The following is a 20,779-nucleotide window of genomic DNA, read 5'->3' on the forward strand; positions in this document are numbered from 1 at the left end:
TCATCTTTCACTTTAAGAAACTAAAAGTAAAGCAAATTAAATCCAAAGCAAGCAGAAGAATGGTAATAATACAGATCTAAGTGAAAATCCATGAACTAGAAAACATAAAAAATAATATTGCATAGTAGGTCTTGGGGTTGGACCCTGATCTCTGTATGTTAAAGAGCTCCCAAGGTAATTCTGACATAAAGCCAGATTTCTAAGCTGTTGGACAGATTTCTTTTTAGAATCCCTTCAAGCCATGATGTTCTATGAAACTATGATTTTCACATCTGCATTTGTCCCTCAAATGTGAATTAGTAGGATAACAACCTAATCAGTATGGGCACAGTAATACTTTATAAAAGGATCTGTAAGATATTTTGGATCAGGATGTTAATTACATACTGATGAAATGCCGACAGCTGAACAGAAATCTCAATCTAAGACAAAGCTTTTATGACAGTGGAGCTGCCTGAGAGTTCTACTTTGCTACTGATAAACCAGGCTGAAACAGAGCCAACATGGTGTGTAGGTCTAGGAATACAGCGGGCAGAAGGCAGATGACACATTCTGTCCTCTCCCTATGGGTCAGGTGTTATTATAATCTACAATTCTTACAACGAGACTTGGATATACTTTTAATTATTCCATTTAGAGATGGAAACCTACAGGTCAGTGAGGTCATATCTCTAAGTGAATCCACCAGCAACTGGTGGAAGAACCCATTATTTGAGTCCAGCTCTTTTCCCACTCAAACCCTCTCTAAGCCACATGAAGCTATTTTGCTCAATTCCTGCAGTGGTGATGAATAAACATAAGAAACAGATCACTTGTTATTCTATAAACTGAACTGCATATTCAAATCAAGTCCAGTCATTAGATTATTCCTAGGGACATGCGATCAGAGTTATTTACCAAATTACAGATAAAAAAAAATACTTATACATTGAGATATCATTATATATCTCCTACAAGAAAAAATATAGCCTAGTAAAAAATCTTTTTAATGAACCAAACTACAGGCCTTTGATCTCATACTGCCTTGCCTTACACCGAATTCCGCCTTAGGTAGAGTGCCATGGTGAAATCCTAAGCGCTAAGGTATATGTGTGAAAAGGATCACTGCCCAAAATGGTAGGGATTATGTGGGGAAGGGTCACCTACCAACATATGTTGAGCTGAGGTAATGGGTCCTAACCCAGCATCCTCTGGATGCCTAATTAGTCTCCCAAAGAGATGACAGGTATAATTTCTCCACAAAATTTGTTCTCCACCTCCCTATGCATTTGAATTAACTTCGCGACAAAATCAGTTAACTAAGTCTACAGTAATAGCTTTTACTTTGAGCACAGCAATTAAGAATGTCTGTTTCCTCTCCTCCTACATCTGTTCTGAGAATGGAGTGAATATATTTGAATTATTTTCTGGATATACAGTAATTGTTGGGAAATGACAACTCACCCGTCTGCATAGTAGGCTGTGGTTTTAGATGAAGACTAACCAAGCTAACCTAAATGTACAGTTAAGACAGTCATCTGATGTGCATTAAGATAGGAAAAGATAGCTAGAAAGGTCATCTGAAAGTCAGTACCCAGCTGAGGCACTTAGACTGTGATCCATCAAGTTGCTATGCTTTAGGGACCCCAAAACCAACTCTCTTTACTCTGGCACACAGGCATCTACACTTCAACACGTGTATTTCATTCCTTTGGATTAAAATCCTATGTCTATTATTTCTTCTTAAAATATAAAAACCATCAGGATGAGGGACAATTGTATATATTCATTATAAATCATATCTTAATACATTTGATTGTTTGTACAGTCCTTCACACATTTCAAAATTCACTCAAATTCTATGATCCAGCTTAAACTCTCAAATCCCTCTGACAGGAGTTGTCACGTTTACACACATCAGGAACCAGCCCAGAAATATAGGAGGGTTTTCTCTGCCTTTCTACTGGCTACTCTGGCCTCTCTCAGAGACATCACATCTGTGACCAACAGTCTGTAAGCATTCTTTTTATAGTTCTTTGGTTACTCAATTACCCTCACTAAAAGATATTAAAGAGCAACATGACAAGGTGTGCTTTAAAAATTATACTTCAAAGCCCACGTGTTATGTCTCTTGGTTGTTTAACATACATTAACTGCAACAAAACTAACTCCTGACCTCCCTGGGGTCATATTCCCCCTATTTGGTCATTGTCTCTTTCCCCTTCCTCATCCAGGAACATGACCCTGGACTGGGCAGGAGCTCCTCCTAGCGAGGAACTGGTCCTGTCACTTCGATACTCTTGAATCCGTGCCCAGCTGCCATGTCCAGCTCTGGGAAGTGTGAAGAAAAGAAGCTCAAATGGCATCTCCTCCACTGGGGTATTCCCCACTGAGGAGGAGGCTGGGCTTCCTCTGAATTCTGCCAGCAAGTTACAGCAGTGCAAAGCTCACCTTCTCACTCATGCAACCAGCTTCTTCTCATACTGGATGCTCATCATTCCACATTCATAAGAAGTTTTAACTAAACTGGGAAAATAAGCTTTAGAAAAGCCTGGGAAAGAAGTCCAGATATACAAACACCTGAAGAACAGGAATAGAAAAATTAATCCGTCTTATCATGGACATAGCCAAGAAAAGATTATTCAGATGTTCGGCCTAACCTAAACAAGTCCATGAGTGATTTCTTTTGTGTATATATATATATATATATATATCTTTTTATTTTTTTAAAGATTTTATTTATTTATTCGACAGAGATAGAGACACCCAGCGAGAGAGGGAACACAAGCAGGGGGAGTGGGAGAGGAAGAAACAGGCTCATAGTGGAAGAGCCTGATGTGGGGCTCGATCCCGTAACGCCGGGATCACGCCCTGAGCCGAAGGCAGACGCTTAACCGCTGTGCCACCCAGGCGCCCCCCGTGAGTGATTTCTATGCATTGTGCATGTATTCAGTGTTCATTCACCTTTAAAAGCCAACACATAACCTTTTATTTTTCCCAATACTGACTGTATTTGGTATAGACTGTCCAGATTATGGACAGGGAATTTGTATTCTGAAATACTCTATTTTCAGGAGAGTGGTTCAAATTTCTTCAAACCCTGAAAAGAGAGAAATTCACTCAGGTTCATTTCCTTTCCTTCTCACAATTCTCTTATTAGAAGGTTTATCCTCCTCCAGCCTTTTCGAGCTCACATGACAAGGCCTATTCCTGAGATAAATGATACCCTGAATAACCCTGAACTAGTAAAGGACATAGCTGAAGTATTACTTAGAATGATGGATAGTTAAAAGCAGGGAACTAAAACAGATACATCCATAATTTAGAAGTTAGTTGAGGAGAGATAATAGCTGGAAAAATAGTGAGTATTTTTAAAACATAATGATCACAATTTGTATTATGAAAACTAATAGAGGATTCCAGTGGATATGTTACTTCTATGCAACGTAAATGAGTCTGTTCGATTCCATCTATTTATTGTGGACAATAACAGTGATGAGCCATTTTATTTATTTCTTGATGTTGGATCTTCGTGCATGTGGTTGGACTATGTATGTTGGGAGATGCCAGCGTAAACTGATGCACTGGGAACTGTGTCCTGGGGTGAGGGGGAAAGAAGATCAATTCCCAGCTGCAGAACTGCAGAAAGCACACGGAAGTGCTGCAGAAGCTATTTCATGGCTTCACCACATTACACCATCTTCAAGACAGTCCCTCTAAATGTACTATTCCTATTGAGCAGATGAGAAACTGATGCTAGAAGAAACTCAGAGAAGATGCTTGATCCACCCTGGCAGGGAGGTGAGAGGGGGACAGGTCATGGAAGAGGGCTTCTAATAGGAGGTAACTTCAAGGCTTGAAGAAAGGCAGGAAAGAGCTCAGTGCAGAAGAGGGAGAGGATGTTAAGAGAACCACATGCTAGAATGAGAGAACAGTAAAAGCAAGCAACCAGATAAGGAAAGCAGGAGGTTTGGTGTCACCAAAGGGTATAATATGTGCGATGTGGAGTGTCAGGAAGTGAAAGCAGAGAAGTAGGCAAGGGCCAGATAGTGGCTTACTGCATTTATGTCATTGTAAGGGCTTGGATTTTATCCTAGAATTAAAGGGGGTTTTCAAGGAATTTTAACTGAAGAGTGCCTTAAACAGGCTTGCCTTACTCCAAAGTGGGAATCCCAATCTCGACTCCTACATGGTTGTCTTCAGAGACCCTTTCCCCTTCCCTCCCCTTCAGAAAAACCTAAGCATCTGCTTTGCTCCCCACACATCCATGGCCCAGGGCCTGGTGCAGAGTGAAAGCACAGTAAATAGAGCATGGCTGAGAGAGGGAGGGAGAGTGTAGGAGAGGTGAGCAAATAAACTGGGAATTACAGTAAACTAATGATAAATCCATGTATAGCACTATGCTATGTAATATAAGTTGATTGTGCCTTGAGGAAGAAGCATGATGGTTATAACAAATAGGTTGAAAGGGGAAAAAAGTAGTGAAAAAAAGAAAAGAAATTTAGATTTTTATAGGATACCGTCCTTTAAAGCAGAGCCTTTCTAAACCATGAAAGAAAATAGTGTTTAATTCAGTATCTTTGATCAGGAGAGCTGTTCTTAGACAGTTACTCCAATTAAGCATCAGTGAGTTGCTGGATTCTGCCACTCAGCCATTATTTAGCATTTAAATGAGACAGAAAGAGGAATCCTAAGACGCACCAGTGATCCTGCAGACTTTCATCAGGTCACTCTGCTGCCCCAGGGATCATGACAGTGTGCTTGGTGGAACTTTAAAGTCATGGAACAGAAGAGGAGCATCCTGCTTTATGGTTTTATATTTAGTTGTTCTTCAAATCTCCTTCATTTAAAAACTACAGAGCCCTTCTGATGATGTGAGGCTTTAGAAGAGTTACCATTTAAAAAAGTATTCTTTCTTAGTGTGTATCACACTGTTTCACTTAGAAAATTCACAATTCTAATGTACATAGTGGAAAAATAAAATCCTTAGAATTGCGAATTCTGCTTGCCTGTTGCACATGACAAGGCCTTAGTACATCTCCTTCTGAGTGTTTTGTTGTGTGTGTGTGTAAGAGGGATTCCCTGTTTTTGAAGAGAATTGCCTGGCATTTTCCACAACTAGTACAGTGGCTAAGTGATCTAGCTATCGTCAGAAACCTGGGTGGGAAGCTGAGCTCACCCGCTCTCTACCCATGTCCAATTTTCCACCTCAGAGGACAAATGTGGTATTGAATAATGCCATAGATGGAAGGTGCAGTGCTGTATTATACCACAGGATAAGCAAAGGACTAAACTTACCCAGAAGGGCAAGGAACAAGTCTTATTTATCTTTGCTATAGGGCCGAGCACAGTGTCTGACAATAAATGAAGAAATTAGCAACATTTTCTCAATCTTCTCTTTCCATATAAATGCATTTCCACTGCACACTCTTCACACTGGATAATTTATGTATAATTACGAAGGGGGAAATGTGGTGACAACTGAATTTATGAACCTTGTACAATGGTAATTTAGATATATTGCTTACTGAATAGCTGGAAGGAAATTTATGAGTAATTTGGTCCTCTTCCTTTATTGTATGGAAAATGCAACAGAAACACGTAAAGATGACATGACTGCTCCAGTAATGCACTGGGCATGCACCTCTAAACCTTCTGCACACGACACCACAAGGGTTTGGATGTTCTATGCCTACTGGAACCAATGTAGTTCTATATCCTGCTACTGATAAACTGGACACCTGAGCCTCAAACTTGGAAAAACAGAGGAACGAGGTGGCTGGGGTAGTATGCGAGCTGGCAAATTGCTGGGCTCTAAATGAGCCCCATGGAGAAGAAATAAACTAAAGCTTGGGTTCATCCTATGAAAAACGTGTCTGCCACAATCCCCACGGTCTCTGATCATCATCGTGAACACGGCACAGGCCCACACCAACAACTGTATGCAATTCTCTCCGCCCGAACACACCACTCTTGTCTTGGTCTTGGATCAGAATCTACTCTTTAATCTATCTATTGCTAACCTATCAAAACGATTGGTAGAAAAACCAGACAGAAAATCAGCAAATATAGTCTTCTATCTTAACAATACCATCAAACAACAGGATCCAATCCATTCAACAACAGCAAAATACACATTCTTTTCAAGTGCCCATGGAACGTTCACCAAAATAGACCATATTCTGGATCATAAATCAAAGATTAACAAATTCAAATGAATTTTACTCATATAGAGTATATTCTCTGATTATAATGGGATCAACCTAGAAATCAGTAACAGATAACAGGAAAACTTCTAAATACCTGGAAACTAAAAACAGACTTCTAAATAATCTGAGTTAAGGGAAAAAAAAACTCAAGGGAAATAAATACACTGAACTCAACAAAAATGAAAGTTCAACACACCAAAGTCTGTGAGATAACAGTTAAAACAGTGCAGAGAGGGTAATTTAAAGCACTATTGCTTACATTAGAATAGTCTCATATCAAGAAACTAAGTGCTATCTCAAAAAAGAAGAACAAAATAAACCCAAAGCAAACAGAAAAAAGTAAATAATAAAAATAAAAGCAAAGTTCAATGAAATTAAAAACAGAAAAACAGTAGAGAAAAAACAATGAAACAAAAGGTGGTTCTTTGAAAAGGTAAGTCAAACAAACCTCTAGCAAGATGACAAAGAAAAAAGAAAGACACAAATTACTAATATCAGAAATGAAGCAGGGGATATATTATAGGCCATAAAGATATTAAGAGGATTATAAGGAAATATCGTCAACAATTCTACACATATAAATGAACATCTTAAAAGAAATGGACCAATTTCTTAAAAAGCACAAATGATCACAACTTACCTAATATAAAATTGGTAAGTTCAAGAGACTTGTATCTATTAAGGAAATGAATTTGTAATGAAGAAACTCCAGAAAAGAAATCTCCTGACCCAGAGAATGTTTCTAGAGAATTCTATGGAATACTGAAGTTCACACAAACTTTTGCACAATCTTTTCCAGAAAACAGAAGATCAGGGGGCACTTCCTAACTTATCTTATGAAACCAGTATTACCTGATACCAAAACCTAACAAAGACTTAAAAAAAAAGAAAAGAAAAGAAACAGAAAACTGCAGACTAATGTTCTTCATGAATAGAGAGGCAAGCATTCTTAACAAAATACTGGCAAATAGAATTCAGCATTATAAAAGAAGAGGTTTTTTTTAAAAGAGTATTATCAAACACATAACTATGTGGGGCTTATTCTAGGGATGCAAGACTGATTCGATATTTGAAAATCACTCTACCTAATCTTCTATATTAACTGGCTAAAAAAAGAAGTCACATGATCTCATCTATTGATGCAGAAAAAGCATTTGGCAAAATTCAATATCCATTCATGATTTTTTTAAAAAATGACTTTTAGAAAACCAGAAATAGAGAGAAATCTCTCAATTTGATAAAGGATATATACAAATATATAACTAACATTACACTTAATAGTAAATGACTGACTATCTTTCCTCTAAGATCTGGAACAAAGTAAGATGCCCATTCACACCACTGCCATTCAACAAACCGTTGGAAGTTCCAGCTAGGGAAATAAGGCAATAAAATAAAATAAAAGACATACAGATTAGAAAGCAAGAAATAAATCTTCCCATTTGACATGATGGTATACACAGAAAATCCCAAGGAACCTATCAAAAAACAAACACACAAAACTTCCTAAAACAAGTAAGTTGAGTTTCAGCAAGTCAGAGGACACAAAATCAATATACAAAATCAGGGGTATTTCTGTATATCTAGCAATGAACATAGGGGAAAAGAAATTTTAAATTACAGTACCATTTATAATCATTCCAAAAACATGAAACTTAGGTGTAAATCTAACAAAATATATTCAGAACTTGTATACTAAAAACTGTAAAACACTGGATGTAAGAAATTAAAGAAGATCTAAAATGGAAAGCCATATCACGTTTGTGGATTTGAATACTCAACATAGTACAGACAGCATTTTTCCCAAACTGATAGAGACTTACCAGAAGAGTTTTTCTAGATACAGACAAGATAATTCTAAAGTTCATATGGAAAATAAATGGCTTATAAGATTTAAAATAATGTTTAAAAAGAGGAATAAAGAGGTTGAATTCATCTATCCAATTTCAAGACTTACTATGTAACTATAGTAATCAAGACAGTAGGTATTGACACAGTGATAGACACACAGATAAACAGAACAAAATAGAGAATCCAGAAATATTCTATGCCAGTTGATTTTTGGCAAATGTGTAAATGCAATTCAACAGAGACAAGACAGTCTTTTTAATAAATGGTGATAGAGGAACTGGATATTCATAGGAAAAAAATGGTGGGGGAAACTTAGCTCTAAACCTCACACACTGATTTTATATAAAGACAGATAATTAATTAAATGTAAAACATAAAATTATAAAACTTTTAGAAGAAAACAAAGGAGAAAATCTTCAGGAACTGGGGCTTCATGAAGAGTTCTTAGTCATTATTCCAAAAGCATGTTTCAAAAAACATTTAAAAATCAATAAATTGAACTTCATCAATATTAAAAACTTTTCCTCTGTGAAAGATCTTGTTAAGAGAATGAAAAGACAAGCTACATACTGAGAGAAAAACATTTGCAAACTACACCTGGCAAAGGAATCATACCTAGATTATTTGAAGAACTCAATAATTCAACACAAGAAATTAAACAAAACAAAATAATCCAATTCCTAAAGGGCAACTAATATGAAGAGATATTTCAATAAAGAGGATATATTGCTGGCAAATAAGCACGTAAAAGAAGTTCAATATCACTAACCACCAGGAAAATGCAAATCAAAACACAATGAGGTATCAATCTATTAGATATTTACCTATTAGAGCAGCTAAAATAAAAAAAAATAGTGATAATACTCATTGCTGGGGAAGACAGAGAAACCGGATCTCTCATACATTGCTGGTGGGAATAGAAAATGGGTACCGACACTTTCGGAAAAAAAGTTCGGCAGTTTTTTTAAAAAACAAAACATTCATCATACAACCTAGTAATCATACTCCTGGGCATTCATCCTGGGGAACGAAATCTTATTTCCACACAAAAACCTGAATACAAATGCACATATAGTCATTTTATTTGTAACTAACAAAAACGAAGCAACAAAAATGTTCCTCAATAGGTGAATGGATAAACAAATTATGGTATATTCCTGCCATGGAAGATTACTTAGCAGTAAGAAAGAACCAACTACTATGAACACACACAACAGCTTGTACGGATCTCCAAATCACTTTGCTGAGGGAAGAAAAGCCAATCTTAAAAGGTCACATACTGAATGACTGCATGTATATGATGTTCTAAAAATGAACAAAATAGGGGCGCCTGGGTGGCTCAGTCGTTAAGCGTCTGCCTTTGGCTCAGGACGTGATCCTGGCGTTCTGGGATTGAGCCCCGCATTGGGCTCCTCCGCTGGGAGCCTGCTTCTTCCTCTCCCACGCCCCCTGCTTGTGTTCTCTCTCTCACTGGATGTCTCTCTCTCTCTGATAAATAAATAAAATCTTTAAAAAAATAAAAAATAAAAATAAAAATGACCAAAATACAGAAACAACCAATAATGGCTGACAGGGGTTAGGAATTTTGGAGGAGGGAGGTGCGTGCACCTATAAAGAGGCAGTAGGAGGGGGCTTTATGATGATGAAACAGTTCTGCAGCTTGATTGCCATGGTCCTTCCACAAATCTACGTGTGATAAGATGACATGAAATCATGCACACACATTGCACTCATGCCAATTTCCTGGTTTTGATATCATACTACACTCAAACTGTGTGACTCTGTACCATCTTTGCAACTTCCAGTGAATTTATAATTATTTAAAATAAAAACTTTAAAAATACATCATCACAGCATATTTTCTATTAGAATAACAAACATCAACACTCACTTCCAATATCCGGCCTCAGCTTTTTATCATACTCTCTTAGCAATTTGTTGAGAATAAGAGTCACATCAGTGTCTTGGGATTTTGGAGCCAAAACCCACTTTTGGTTTGATGATGAATCTTCATATTCATCCTCTTCCACCTTTCTGGACCTGTAATTAGGGCACAAACCGTGAAGTATAAGTTGTAGCAATGGCTCCAGGACGTGTCTTAAGCTTGGCCCACTCAAGCACCCCTGACATAAGTAGGCAGTCCCCAATACTCGCAGCCCAATCAATGGATTACCTCTAAAATGAAAACAAAAGACCATTTAGAAAGAATCCAATAGGAGGAATGTCACTGCTCTTAACATGTCATAATGTTTTCACTCCTTGTCTATGTTAAGCTATAGACACAATGATAAGCAAATCAATGCCAGATCAAACAGCAAGCAATCAGCCTTGCTTGGCGCCACCCTGAGTACCTCTGAGGGTCAAGGCACAAACCTTCCAGATGTTTGTCAGATGGTGACTTTATCATGCTGCTTCCACCCCCTACTGCCAAGACCTCATTTTAGTTGAAGGTGAGAACAGCTTTTGCAGAGTTGCCCGCACTGAAAACAGCAGAGTCTGACTTTTATGCTTCTTAGAGACTGGAACCTTCATTCTAAGTAGACATGGGGCCATTATGAGGTGTCGGCTTGGCCAGCACTCATGTGTGGTGACAAGGAACAGAGATGGTGTGTGACGAATGCCCTCTGGCAATTCTACACGCCTCTTACAACACAAACTGATTCATTTCCTACAGAGCAGGCTAATACAGACATTAAAAATTAAAATCTTTCTAATATGTCGTAATCATTCAGCCCCTCATTAATGGGTTGAAACAAATGCTTGAGCATCTCTGAGCCTGTCTCATGCAGCAGGACGGCTGCCTCTCCTGGGTGATACACACTGACAGGAGTACTTGAATGAAGAGGCCTCAAAATGACAAGCTAGTTTTCTTAGTGAGTGAGGCCAAATCAACAACACAGCCATGTGGGCTTGAAAAGAGGAGAGTCTCCTGCCTTCAAGCAGCATTTCCAGATAGACTCTCATTTACTAGGGCAAACAAAACAAAACAAAACAAAAACCTTGTAAAACAACAAACAACTTTGCTTGTTTCCTTATACTTTATCAACATAAATGCCGTAATGACTTTTTCTTCACCAAAAAGAACAAAATATAGAATAGAAAATTGTCTTGAGGTTTATTTGTCCTGACTTGGTATGAGCTCATTTCTATTTAGCTTCCCATACAGGAGCCCAAATGTTAACATCATCCCAGGGCAGTTGTACTCTGGGACAGAAGTTTCTTTAAGTTAATTTTTGGAATTGTCTAAATTATCTATAATGAACATGAAAAAAAGGAAGAGAAGAAACTTTTAAAAATTCATTATCTCTTCTTTGTTTAAATGCTCACAATCATATATATAATATTATAATCACATAATTACATATATAGTACCAGAGTATGCATGATTTCATATAATATGTAATTATATGTATATGTCATATATTATATACATTATAGTATTTTTATGAGTGTTAACTAGCCTTAACCTAGACTAGGGCAGTATCACATAGTCTGGTCCTGGTTGAATACATACATATATATGAGATTTTCAAAATGAGTATATGGCATATGTCTGGCAGATTGACTTCATTTAAGTTTTTCCTAGGTTTATCTTAGACTGTAATTCTATTTCTTGACTATTTATTGACTAGAAGGTTAAAATAAATTATCCACAGAAACTATAAAATACTGTGGGTTTTTATTGGCACTGAACATTCACCATCAATAGGAACTTACAAAATTTGGGACACATTCAAGAAGTGATATGCTGCATTTCATTATTTGTAAAACTGAACTTTCACAAATTACACTATAGAATTTAAAATGTCACTATAGAATAGTTTATCAGATATATTGTCAGGAATATTAATTTTATCATCTTGGGAAAAAAAGGAGTAGGTTGAAGCGGGTTCTGTAGGACATGGTTAGCTGGAAGCAATCATTGCCCACAGCACCTGGCAATTCACTCTGCAGCAAAACCATCAGGAGGGACTATGGACAGAGGGGCAGATCTCTTTGGCTGAATCGCATACAACATTCTCAAAACATGTTCCAAGCCACCACAGTCCTCTCCTCTCTCCTTCTTCTGTCCGCCTCTTTCTCTTCTCTCTTCTCTTCCCCTCCCCTACCTTTCTCTCTTATCCCTCTCCCTGTCTCCCCTCCCCCACCCCCAAAGACAGCTCACCAGCACAGACCAAACTATGCTCTCCATGCCCTGTTATTTTCCATCGCCCCAATGGTCATATGTACGTAGATTGGGCACACTAACTCTTCATCAGTTCTCTGTATACACACAGCCTCTGTTTTTGAAAAAGACTTTGAGCTACTTCAAACGCAGTATTATAATGAGCCTAATTCTCCCTCTAGTGGTGACGAGAGGGTTTTCCTGAAATTGCATAAGCTTCTTCCTTAGAGACCAAGGCAGGTGAAAGTGGGAGAGAGGAGGAAGGAAAAGCAGCAGGGTCCTCTCCCATCCATTCAGGAGGTAAATCAGGACCTGCCGCACGGCGGCTGGTTTGGGGTGCACAGTGGCAAAGTGTGGGCAGAGATCTTCTTGTCCCCTAGAGGCCGACACTCCCGGTCTTCTGTCAGTTTGCTGCAGGACTTCAGGGAATGAAGCAGAAGCCTCACAGTGCTAGTGTCAGACCACCAGCCCCACAGGGAAATCCTTCCTTTCATGAAAACCAAATCTCGTCTCAGAAGACCCACTAGAATATGAACAAAACAAGAATGATCTGCTTTTCTAAATTCTAGGTGGGCTATATATTATCTTTATGAGTGTTCTGTTACCAGGAATGTTGGGTCCTAAATACCATCACTGCAATTAGCTTTTCTTAAAAACAAATCAGCAACGTATTGTCTTTGACAAAGAACTGCTCAATCTTCAGATGTTATTTGCAGGTCTTACACCTTCTCTTCAACTAGAAGGACAGAGACAAAGTCTGAAGTATTTTTAAACCCTAAATCTCAGAATAGGTGTCTGCAAGGTATCACCAAGGTCCAAGCATGACGTAGTGCGTTGTAGTGCATAATAAGCTCATCCATGGGTGTCAGAACAGGGTGGTTTTCTCTTCATGGAGTTACCAAGCCATCACCACAGAGCACAACTGTCAGAACCTTGTCCAGGGATTCTGAACACCAGAAAGGCATCCCAGAGTGCAAACAAGAACCCTCTCAGCATTAATAATAGTTTTGAAAGATGACACGGACATCAGGTTACTTTACATGTCTGTAAAACCCATTCAAAGAACAAAGACTCTTTCAAAGGAGAGGCATATAGCAATGTAATTAGCTTAAAATTTGGATTTTTTTTTCAACCGATATGCAACCTCTATTATAAAGGTCAGGGAATGAACCGAGATACAGAACATATTAAAATCATTACATCTGCCCTGGTGAAATGGAAGGATGAAGAATCACAAGAAACTGTACATGTATTTTGGAATCCCTAGAAACCTGACTGCTTCATGTTAGATACTAAGATATCTTTCTACTAAGCACATAAACTAATGAGGACAATAAGCAGTTTTCCTTGTAGCATGTTAAGTAGCTATAAATCTAAACTATATGTAGTTAATTATCTAACTCTGAAATGCAGGTCACTTCATCCAGTTGGCAGCAACAGAAAGCTCATGCAGATGCGACTTCAGGTGGAGATTACATACTTTAGAAGTCTACATTATGCCTGCTGCTATCTGCTGGTCTCTCTGCCTCTAAACAGAGATACATCCAGGCAAAATCAACTTCAGAAAGTGCACTTCCATATCCTTCCCTAGCTCTCCCCTTAGACAGGAACTAACTTGAGTTGAAAGGCCCAAGGAGTACTATGTCTGGTTGAGAGAGCTGACTGTGTATCCCCGGCTGACACTGTCTCTGGCACACTGCCTGCCTTTCACACTCTCACCTCTTAGTAGGGATGAGTGGTATGGAGGGGAGGACCGGGGCTTTCTTTCTTAGGGTCAAAAACCCCTGTCAAAAGTGGGGAGTGAAACTGGGGGTCGCTTTACGTCTTGTAAGATTTGTTATTCTGTCTTCCTACTTCACAAATATAATGAAAATCTAAGACTTGGCATTGCCTGCTGACACCTGCAGGGCTAACTGCCCATAGGAAGGCTCTCTAGCTCTCCAGCTTCCAGATCCAGGAAATGAACAAGAATGTTTTGGGGAAAGGGGTGTCCCAAGACTCTTGGGATGGAGATGGGGGGAGAGGCATGGAGCTGCTCTGATTTCCAAAGTCTGCAGGCTCTGGGCCAGAGATTAGTCTGGGAGACAGAATTAAAGAAACCAAACCCAGAACATCCAGTTATATTTACAGCAACAAATTTAACCCTTCTGGTTCCACTGCCCTTCCATCTCATGAACCATCTTCATTCCTTCCAGGAGCATCTCTAAGCTCCCATTAGCAGGTTGCTGTTCTAGGAGGCAGGTTAAGGGTATTTTCGATAAGATAATATCTTACAGTTACCAGGCACAAGACTTATTATCAATTTCAACATGTTTGCTTTATGGGGGTAAGTGTGTGTATGTTTGTGTGTGTGAAAAGTGGCTCATCTAGAAGGGCTGCTTGTGTATACTGTGTGTTTGCAAGACCTGGGTAGGGGAATCCTTTCTGAGAAGTAGGGTTTTTCCCTTGCTCCAATCCTCTTCTACCTGCCCCCAGCCTGGATGCTCTTTGCCAGTGTGATTTAAACTAGGCAGCTAGGAAACCATGACTTCTGGGTCCTGGGAAATTTCAGAGTGATGGAAATTATACAGAATGTCTGCCTGTGTGCGTGTATGAGCCCCGGAACACTTGTAGGGAGGGGTAAATAGGAGGTAGACACCTCTGGTTCTTTATGATAGTGGTTTTCAAAACCCTTTAAAACAACCAGCTCCTAAAAGCTTCAGGAGAAGCCCATTAATCTCAGAGTCCCCACATTCCCGGTTGCAGAGAAAGCTGCAGCCACCCAGCCTGGAGAGGCAGATAGCCATGTCCAGGGGGCAATGGGACAGGTGAGGTGCGGGCCGACTTCCCCTCTTCTGGCCCGGCCCCAACGGGCTATGCCGCAGCCCAGCCGACGGCGGGGCGCGCTGGGGTTCCTGGCCGGCAGACAGCGCCCCCCGCCGCCCTCCAGCCCAGCTAGAGCCCCGGGGCTGCGGGGCCCGGGCGCCACTTACCGCGCGTGCAAGCCCGAGAACAGGCAGAGGAAGAGCAGCAGCTTCGGGGCCATGGTGAGGTGGAGCTTGGGGAGCAGCGTCCAGGGCCTCCGGCCGGGTGCGGCGTCCTCCGGAGCACGGGCCTCGCCTCCGCCCGCTCTCCTTTCCCTCCCTGCCTCCCGTGCCGCGGACTGCAGCGCAACACCGGCTCCCGGCCTCCGAGGCCGGACAGGTGTGGGCTCCAGCGGCCCGCCGCGCCCCCCGACGGCCGGCGGGTCTGCGCGCGGCTCCGCGTGGCGCACGCGGGACGCCCGGCCACCGCGGCGCGCCGCCCCCCGCCCGCTCCCGGGCGCCGGGTCCGCGCAGCCTGGTGGCAGGAGCTGGTGGGCGCGAGCGGTCCCTAGCCCTGCAGCCCCGCGGCTGGCCGAGGCGCTGCCCCCTCCGCCGCGAGCTGCGCGCCAGTGCCCCGGCGGTGGGCTCTGCGCGCGGTGTGCGGCCGCCGTGCGCTGGGAGGTGGGGGCAGCGAGGCGGCCGCTCCTCTGGTAGAGCCTGCGAGGCGGTCCCGGCGGGGAGGAGTTTCCCCAATTACACGCCTGACAACGCGCGCGGCGAAGAAAGCAAGGTTTGAATGGACTCAAGAGTTTGAGGCCGGGAAGGGGGCGGGACTCAGCGGGGGAGGGGAGGCTTGGGGATCCCGCAGGGAGCCTTTAGAAGGATCCCAGGGTTTAGCACCTCATTGTTACAGAGCTAGCCGCCCCCCCCCCCCCCCGCCCCGAGTCAGACGGAGTGCTTTCCTTCCGTCCTTTCAGCAGACGTGATGGCTCTCCCACTCTCCCTGGCCTCCTGTTGCCCGTCCTTCCCCGCGCCTTTTCAGCTAGGTAACCATAGCAAAGGAGTGAGATGGTTTGCAGAAAGCGCCCCTTCCATGCACACGTCCTGGTAGGTCTACTGAACTCCTATGCACTACTAAGATTCTGTGTGAAAAAGTGGCTTTCTAGGGATATTTAGAAAAAGCACTCCCAATGTGTACCATTCTAACACATACCAATAAACATGTGAAAAAGTCAGGTGAAAAAGTTGAAGATAGAAGAAAGACCCTAAGTCAAAAAGTAAAAGACATTGTTTGATTGAGGCATGAAGAGCACTTCGTTAAATGTATTTTCATTCCCCAAAGGCTGAAAATTGCATTTATGTCTTCATTTGTAATAGTCACCCCGAAAGCTAGTCTGTCACCAAATAAGTATTACAATGTTAGCATAACTTAGAATAAATCCACTAAGAAGTTTGCTTTTATACTGCGAAAAATAGTTCTTAGAAAGTATTTTATTTTTGAACTACTATTTATAGAATTATGAAAGTATAACTGTTTCTTAATATTGTCAAATACTTTTGTTCTTAAAATATCTAGAACAGTAAGTTGGAAGTTGTCTGCTGTTTTCTCTCTTATTTCTAGTTCATCAACACGAACGTGGTCATGAAGTGGAGTGGAATGAAGTCAGTGATGACAGTATTGATTGCTTCCTTGGCATTACCATTTTCCTATCTCTTTGTAGCCTTGAGCTCACTCCAGCTCACTGCTTCTCAGAGCTCCTTCTGGCATCCTCCTCTGCCTTTTGTATCTCTCCTACTTAAACGCACAGACCCCATTCAAGTCTTATTTTCTTAGAGGACTCCCAACATTCCTGCATTCTGCCACTTCCAGAACTTCTTTCATCTTCATGGGAATATGATCCTTTATCATATTCTGCCCTAATGTCTAATTTTCTCTATCACACAAGTGAACACTTTAAAAATCAGTTAGATAATGACTTATCATTTGTTAATTGCTTATAGAAACAGGTCAAATGTTCACATAGTTTTAAAATGTGCTGTGAGAAAACTGCAAGTAAAGAAAGAATTCTGACCCTCAATTTTTAACACAACAATAGGAATATAGATTAAAAAATAACCATCAGACACTGATAATATAAAGGGGCTCTTTATGTTATGATATGAAGGCTTTACATAGATTAACTCATTTTTAATTTTCACAGCAATCTTCCTATTTCACAGATGGAGGGAAAAGTACAGAGAAGTTAAGTCACTTCCCTAAGATCACATAGGTTAAGAACTGGAGGTTAAAACCCAGACAGTCAGCTCCAATGTTTCAGTCTTAATCACTATGAATAGGAGCTCAGTGAACAATTATTGTTTGCCCCTTTGAGCCAAGTTTTAGTCTCGTTGCTGTATTCTTTATTATCGGAGCATGAGTTAAATGCTTACAAGTTGTTTATAATAAGAACAGAGCAATACTTGAGTGTTTTTGAAGCTCTTCTGGCATTTGGAATGTTTTGCTCCGCTTATTGGACTTGATGGGTCAACTGGATAGAGATGAACATTTTACCTTCAAAAGCCCCCTTTCTCATATTGAGGTCTGAAGCAATTTATTTTTTTCCTCTCCTCTCCTCTCCTCTCCTCTCCCCTCTCCTCTCCTCTCCTCTCCTCTCCTCTCCTCTCCTCTCCTCTCCTCTCCTCTCCCCTCCCCTCCCCTCCCCTCCCCTCCCCTCCCCTCCCCTCCCCTTGCCTCTCCTTTCCTCTATTATAACCAAACTGAGATGGGAGGAAGGAAAAATCCACAACAAGCTTTCTGGGCATAAGTGTAAAAGCAAAATGCAAGGTCCAAAATATAGAGTCTTCAAAGGACAAACTTTCAGGCTTTGATTTTGATTTTCCTCCTTTGCCCAGTTTGACCTGAGGGAAGGAGTGGGAAAGGAGAGGAAAGGAAGGGGAAAGGAGAGAGAGAGGGAGGGAGGGAGAGAGAGAGAGAGAGAGAGAGAGAGAGAGAGAGGGAGAGAGAGAATGCTTTATAGAGCATGCGCGGTGTTCACTCTCCGTTTTGCCTCAGCTCTCTCCATCTTCAGCACCAGAGAAACTGAAAGTTCCACTTGGGTGCGTGGGACTTGCTTTCAATTCCCCAAGTTCACAGGAAGAGAAAAGAAAATAAAACGTAACATAAAAGATAAGGGTTGGGGATCGATCCCCTCAACGCCAGCACGTGCACTTCTGTGACTATCCAGCATCTTCCAGCGATGCATGCTGTTTGTTTTGAGCTTTCGCATCAGGTCCAGACTCAAGGTTTTCGGGGAGAGACCCGGGCTGTCCTGCGCAGCCTGTGGGTTGAGCTGCATCTCGGCAGGAGACAGAAGGAACCCGAGGAGGCAGCTAGACTGGAAGCAGGTTAGGGATCCTCTTGCGGCGTCTCTGAGAAAAACCTCAGGATTTCTCTCATGGCCTCGCTTCACCTCCTACAGGCTCGAAGGAGCAGAGCGAGTCACCGTGCTCAACGTAACTGGACCACTGCATCCGTTCGGCATCTTATTCTTTATTGCTTCCGAATTTTCTGTTTGAATAAAATGTCTCCTGCTCTCACAATTACACTTCCGAATTGTATTATGATGTTTCATAGTTGTTTAAAAAAAAAAACTTTCCTTCGTCACTTAAAAATATCAAGAGAACACATACAACAAGATGTTGTCATCCTAAAATTACGGCTCAGTGAAGTTTTACACATGTCTACGCCATATATATAAGAATAGCATGTGTATATCATCCAGATAAAGATTTAGACCATTTTCCAGGTGCTCCCTCCCAGTCGCTGGGTCATCTTCCCAGTCAATACTGACTCCAGGTAAACACAATTCTGGCTTCTGTCACAATAGACCCTTTTTGCCTGCTCTTGAAGCTCACATAGAATCATGTACTATGTTCTATTTAACATGTGATTTATTTCACCCAATATAGTGTCTGCAAGATGTATTCATTCCTTATGCTTTACTGCTGCACATGGTATTTCATTGTGGTATTCAATATACCACATATTTAGCTGATATGAACATACTGGTACATTTTTTATGTGGAAATATGTGCTCATTTCTCTTAGTTATCTGACTAAAAATGGAATTTTAAATCATAGAGAAGGTATATGTTTACTTATAATAAATATTACTAAGGAGATTTTCAAAGTAGTTGTATCAATTTACCACCCATTAGCTATGAATGAGTTCCATACATGGCTTCAGTGAAATGTGGCTTTATCGTTCTTTTTTAATTACAGTCATTCTGATATTTTATTCTAATTTTAATTTCACTGAGCTTCTTTCAAATTCTTACTAGCCATTGGAGTGTCTTTTATAAAGTGTCATTCAAGTCTATTGCCCATTTAAAAATTAGCCTGGTCCTCTTCTTTTTGTTTATAGAAGCTCATTATGTATTTTTGATATGAGCCCTTTAATGTATGTGTGATGAATATCTTCTCTCAGTCAATAGTTTGCCTTTACATTCTCTGAATAGCGTTTTATGAACATCATTGCTTTGTGTTCTAAGTAATAAATCATTGCATACTCAGCCATTGTAAATATAGTCTACCATGTTTTCTTTTGAAAGCTTTAGAAGAAAACTCCTCTTTTAGGTCTAGATTTCATTTCTAATTAGTCTTAGTATATGATTTTATTTATGAGTCATTGTTTATTTATTTTTATGCCGACAACTGACTTAGCATGATTTATTTAAAAAACCATCTTTTTACCACTTAATTTGCATAAATCAGGCGACCATATATGAATACATCTTTTTTGCTAAGCTCTAGTCTCTTGATTCCTTTGTCTATATTTACACCAATACCACACTTTTTAAAATTACAAAGCTTCAAAATTATTCTTAATAGTATTATTTTTAGTATTCTGAATTCATTTCTTTGGCTGTTCTAAGCCGTTTGCATTTCCATAGAAGTAAGCTTCCCCAATCAGAGGGGAAGAGGAACCATGAGAGACTATGGACTCTGGGAAACAAACTGAGAGTTTTAGAGGGGAGGGGGGTGGTGGGATGAGTCAGTCCAGTGATGGGTATAATGGAGGGCACATATTGCATGGAGCACTGGGTGTTGTACCCAAACAATGAATCAGGGAACACTACATCAAAAACTAATGAAGTACTGTATGGTGACTAATATAACAATAAAAAAATAAAAATTAAAAAAAAATAAAATTAAAATTAAAAAAAATTAAAAAATTTTTAAACTATTTACTCCAAATTTTTCACAAGCTTAAAAAGAGACTGATAAAAATATTACAAAAATTTCATATAATATAATCTACAGTCCATAGTCAAATTTTAGTAATTGTTCCAATCACATCTTCAAAAGCATTTCCTCTCATCTACTCCAAGATCCCATTCAGGGCCACACAGTTTATAAGTTATTGTGTCCCTGTAGTCTATTTTTAATCTAGAACATTTCTTGTCCTTTCTTGATCTTTCATAACATCGATGGTTTCAGTAGGGAAAGTGATTTTGTGAATGCATCTCAGTTTGGGTCTACCTGCTGTTTCCTCTTGCTAAGATTCAAGTTATGCGTTTTTGGCAGAAATCCAGCACAAATAATGTTGCTCTTCTCAGTGCATCACATAAAGGGCACATAACGTTGGTTAGTCCTATTGTGGATCTTGCTGATCACTTGGTTAAACTGGTATCTATTTCTCCACTGAAGTAAAATTTTTTTTCTTCTTCTTGAATTGTTAACTATTCTTTAGGACAAATTCTCTGAAAACATTTAACTATTTTAGTTTTAGCTTGCATTGGTGGTCCTACTA

The 20,779-nt window shown here is 40.2% G+C and overlaps 1 protein-coding gene across 1 annotated transcript in view; it reads right to left on the reverse strand.

Annotated features, from left to right (window-relative positions):
• Positions 1 to 15,229, reverse strand: part of GABRG3 (gamma-aminobutyric acid type A receptor subunit gamma3) — a 635,102-nt gene extending 619,873 nt beyond the window's left edge. The window contains exons 1-2 of the mRNA XM_044388333.2: positions 15,177 to 15,229; positions 9,931 to 10,079 (exon numbers count right to left, since the gene is read on the reverse strand). Coding sequence (XP_044244268.1) covers positions 9,931 to 10,079; positions 15,177 to 15,229 — 202 coding nt within the window. The remainder of the gene's footprint in view (positions 1 to 9,930; positions 10,080 to 15,176) is intronic.
• Between the last annotated feature and the right edge of the window lie 5,550 nt (positions 15,230 to 20,779).

This window comes from Ursus arctos, unplaced genomic scaffold (genome assembly GCF_023065955.2).
Source record: "Ursus arctos isolate Adak ecotype North America unplaced genomic scaffold, UrsArc2.0 scaffold_28, whole genome shotgun sequence".
NCBI classification, from domain to species: domain Eukaryota; kingdom Metazoa; phylum Chordata; class Mammalia; order Carnivora; family Ursidae; genus Ursus; species Ursus arctos.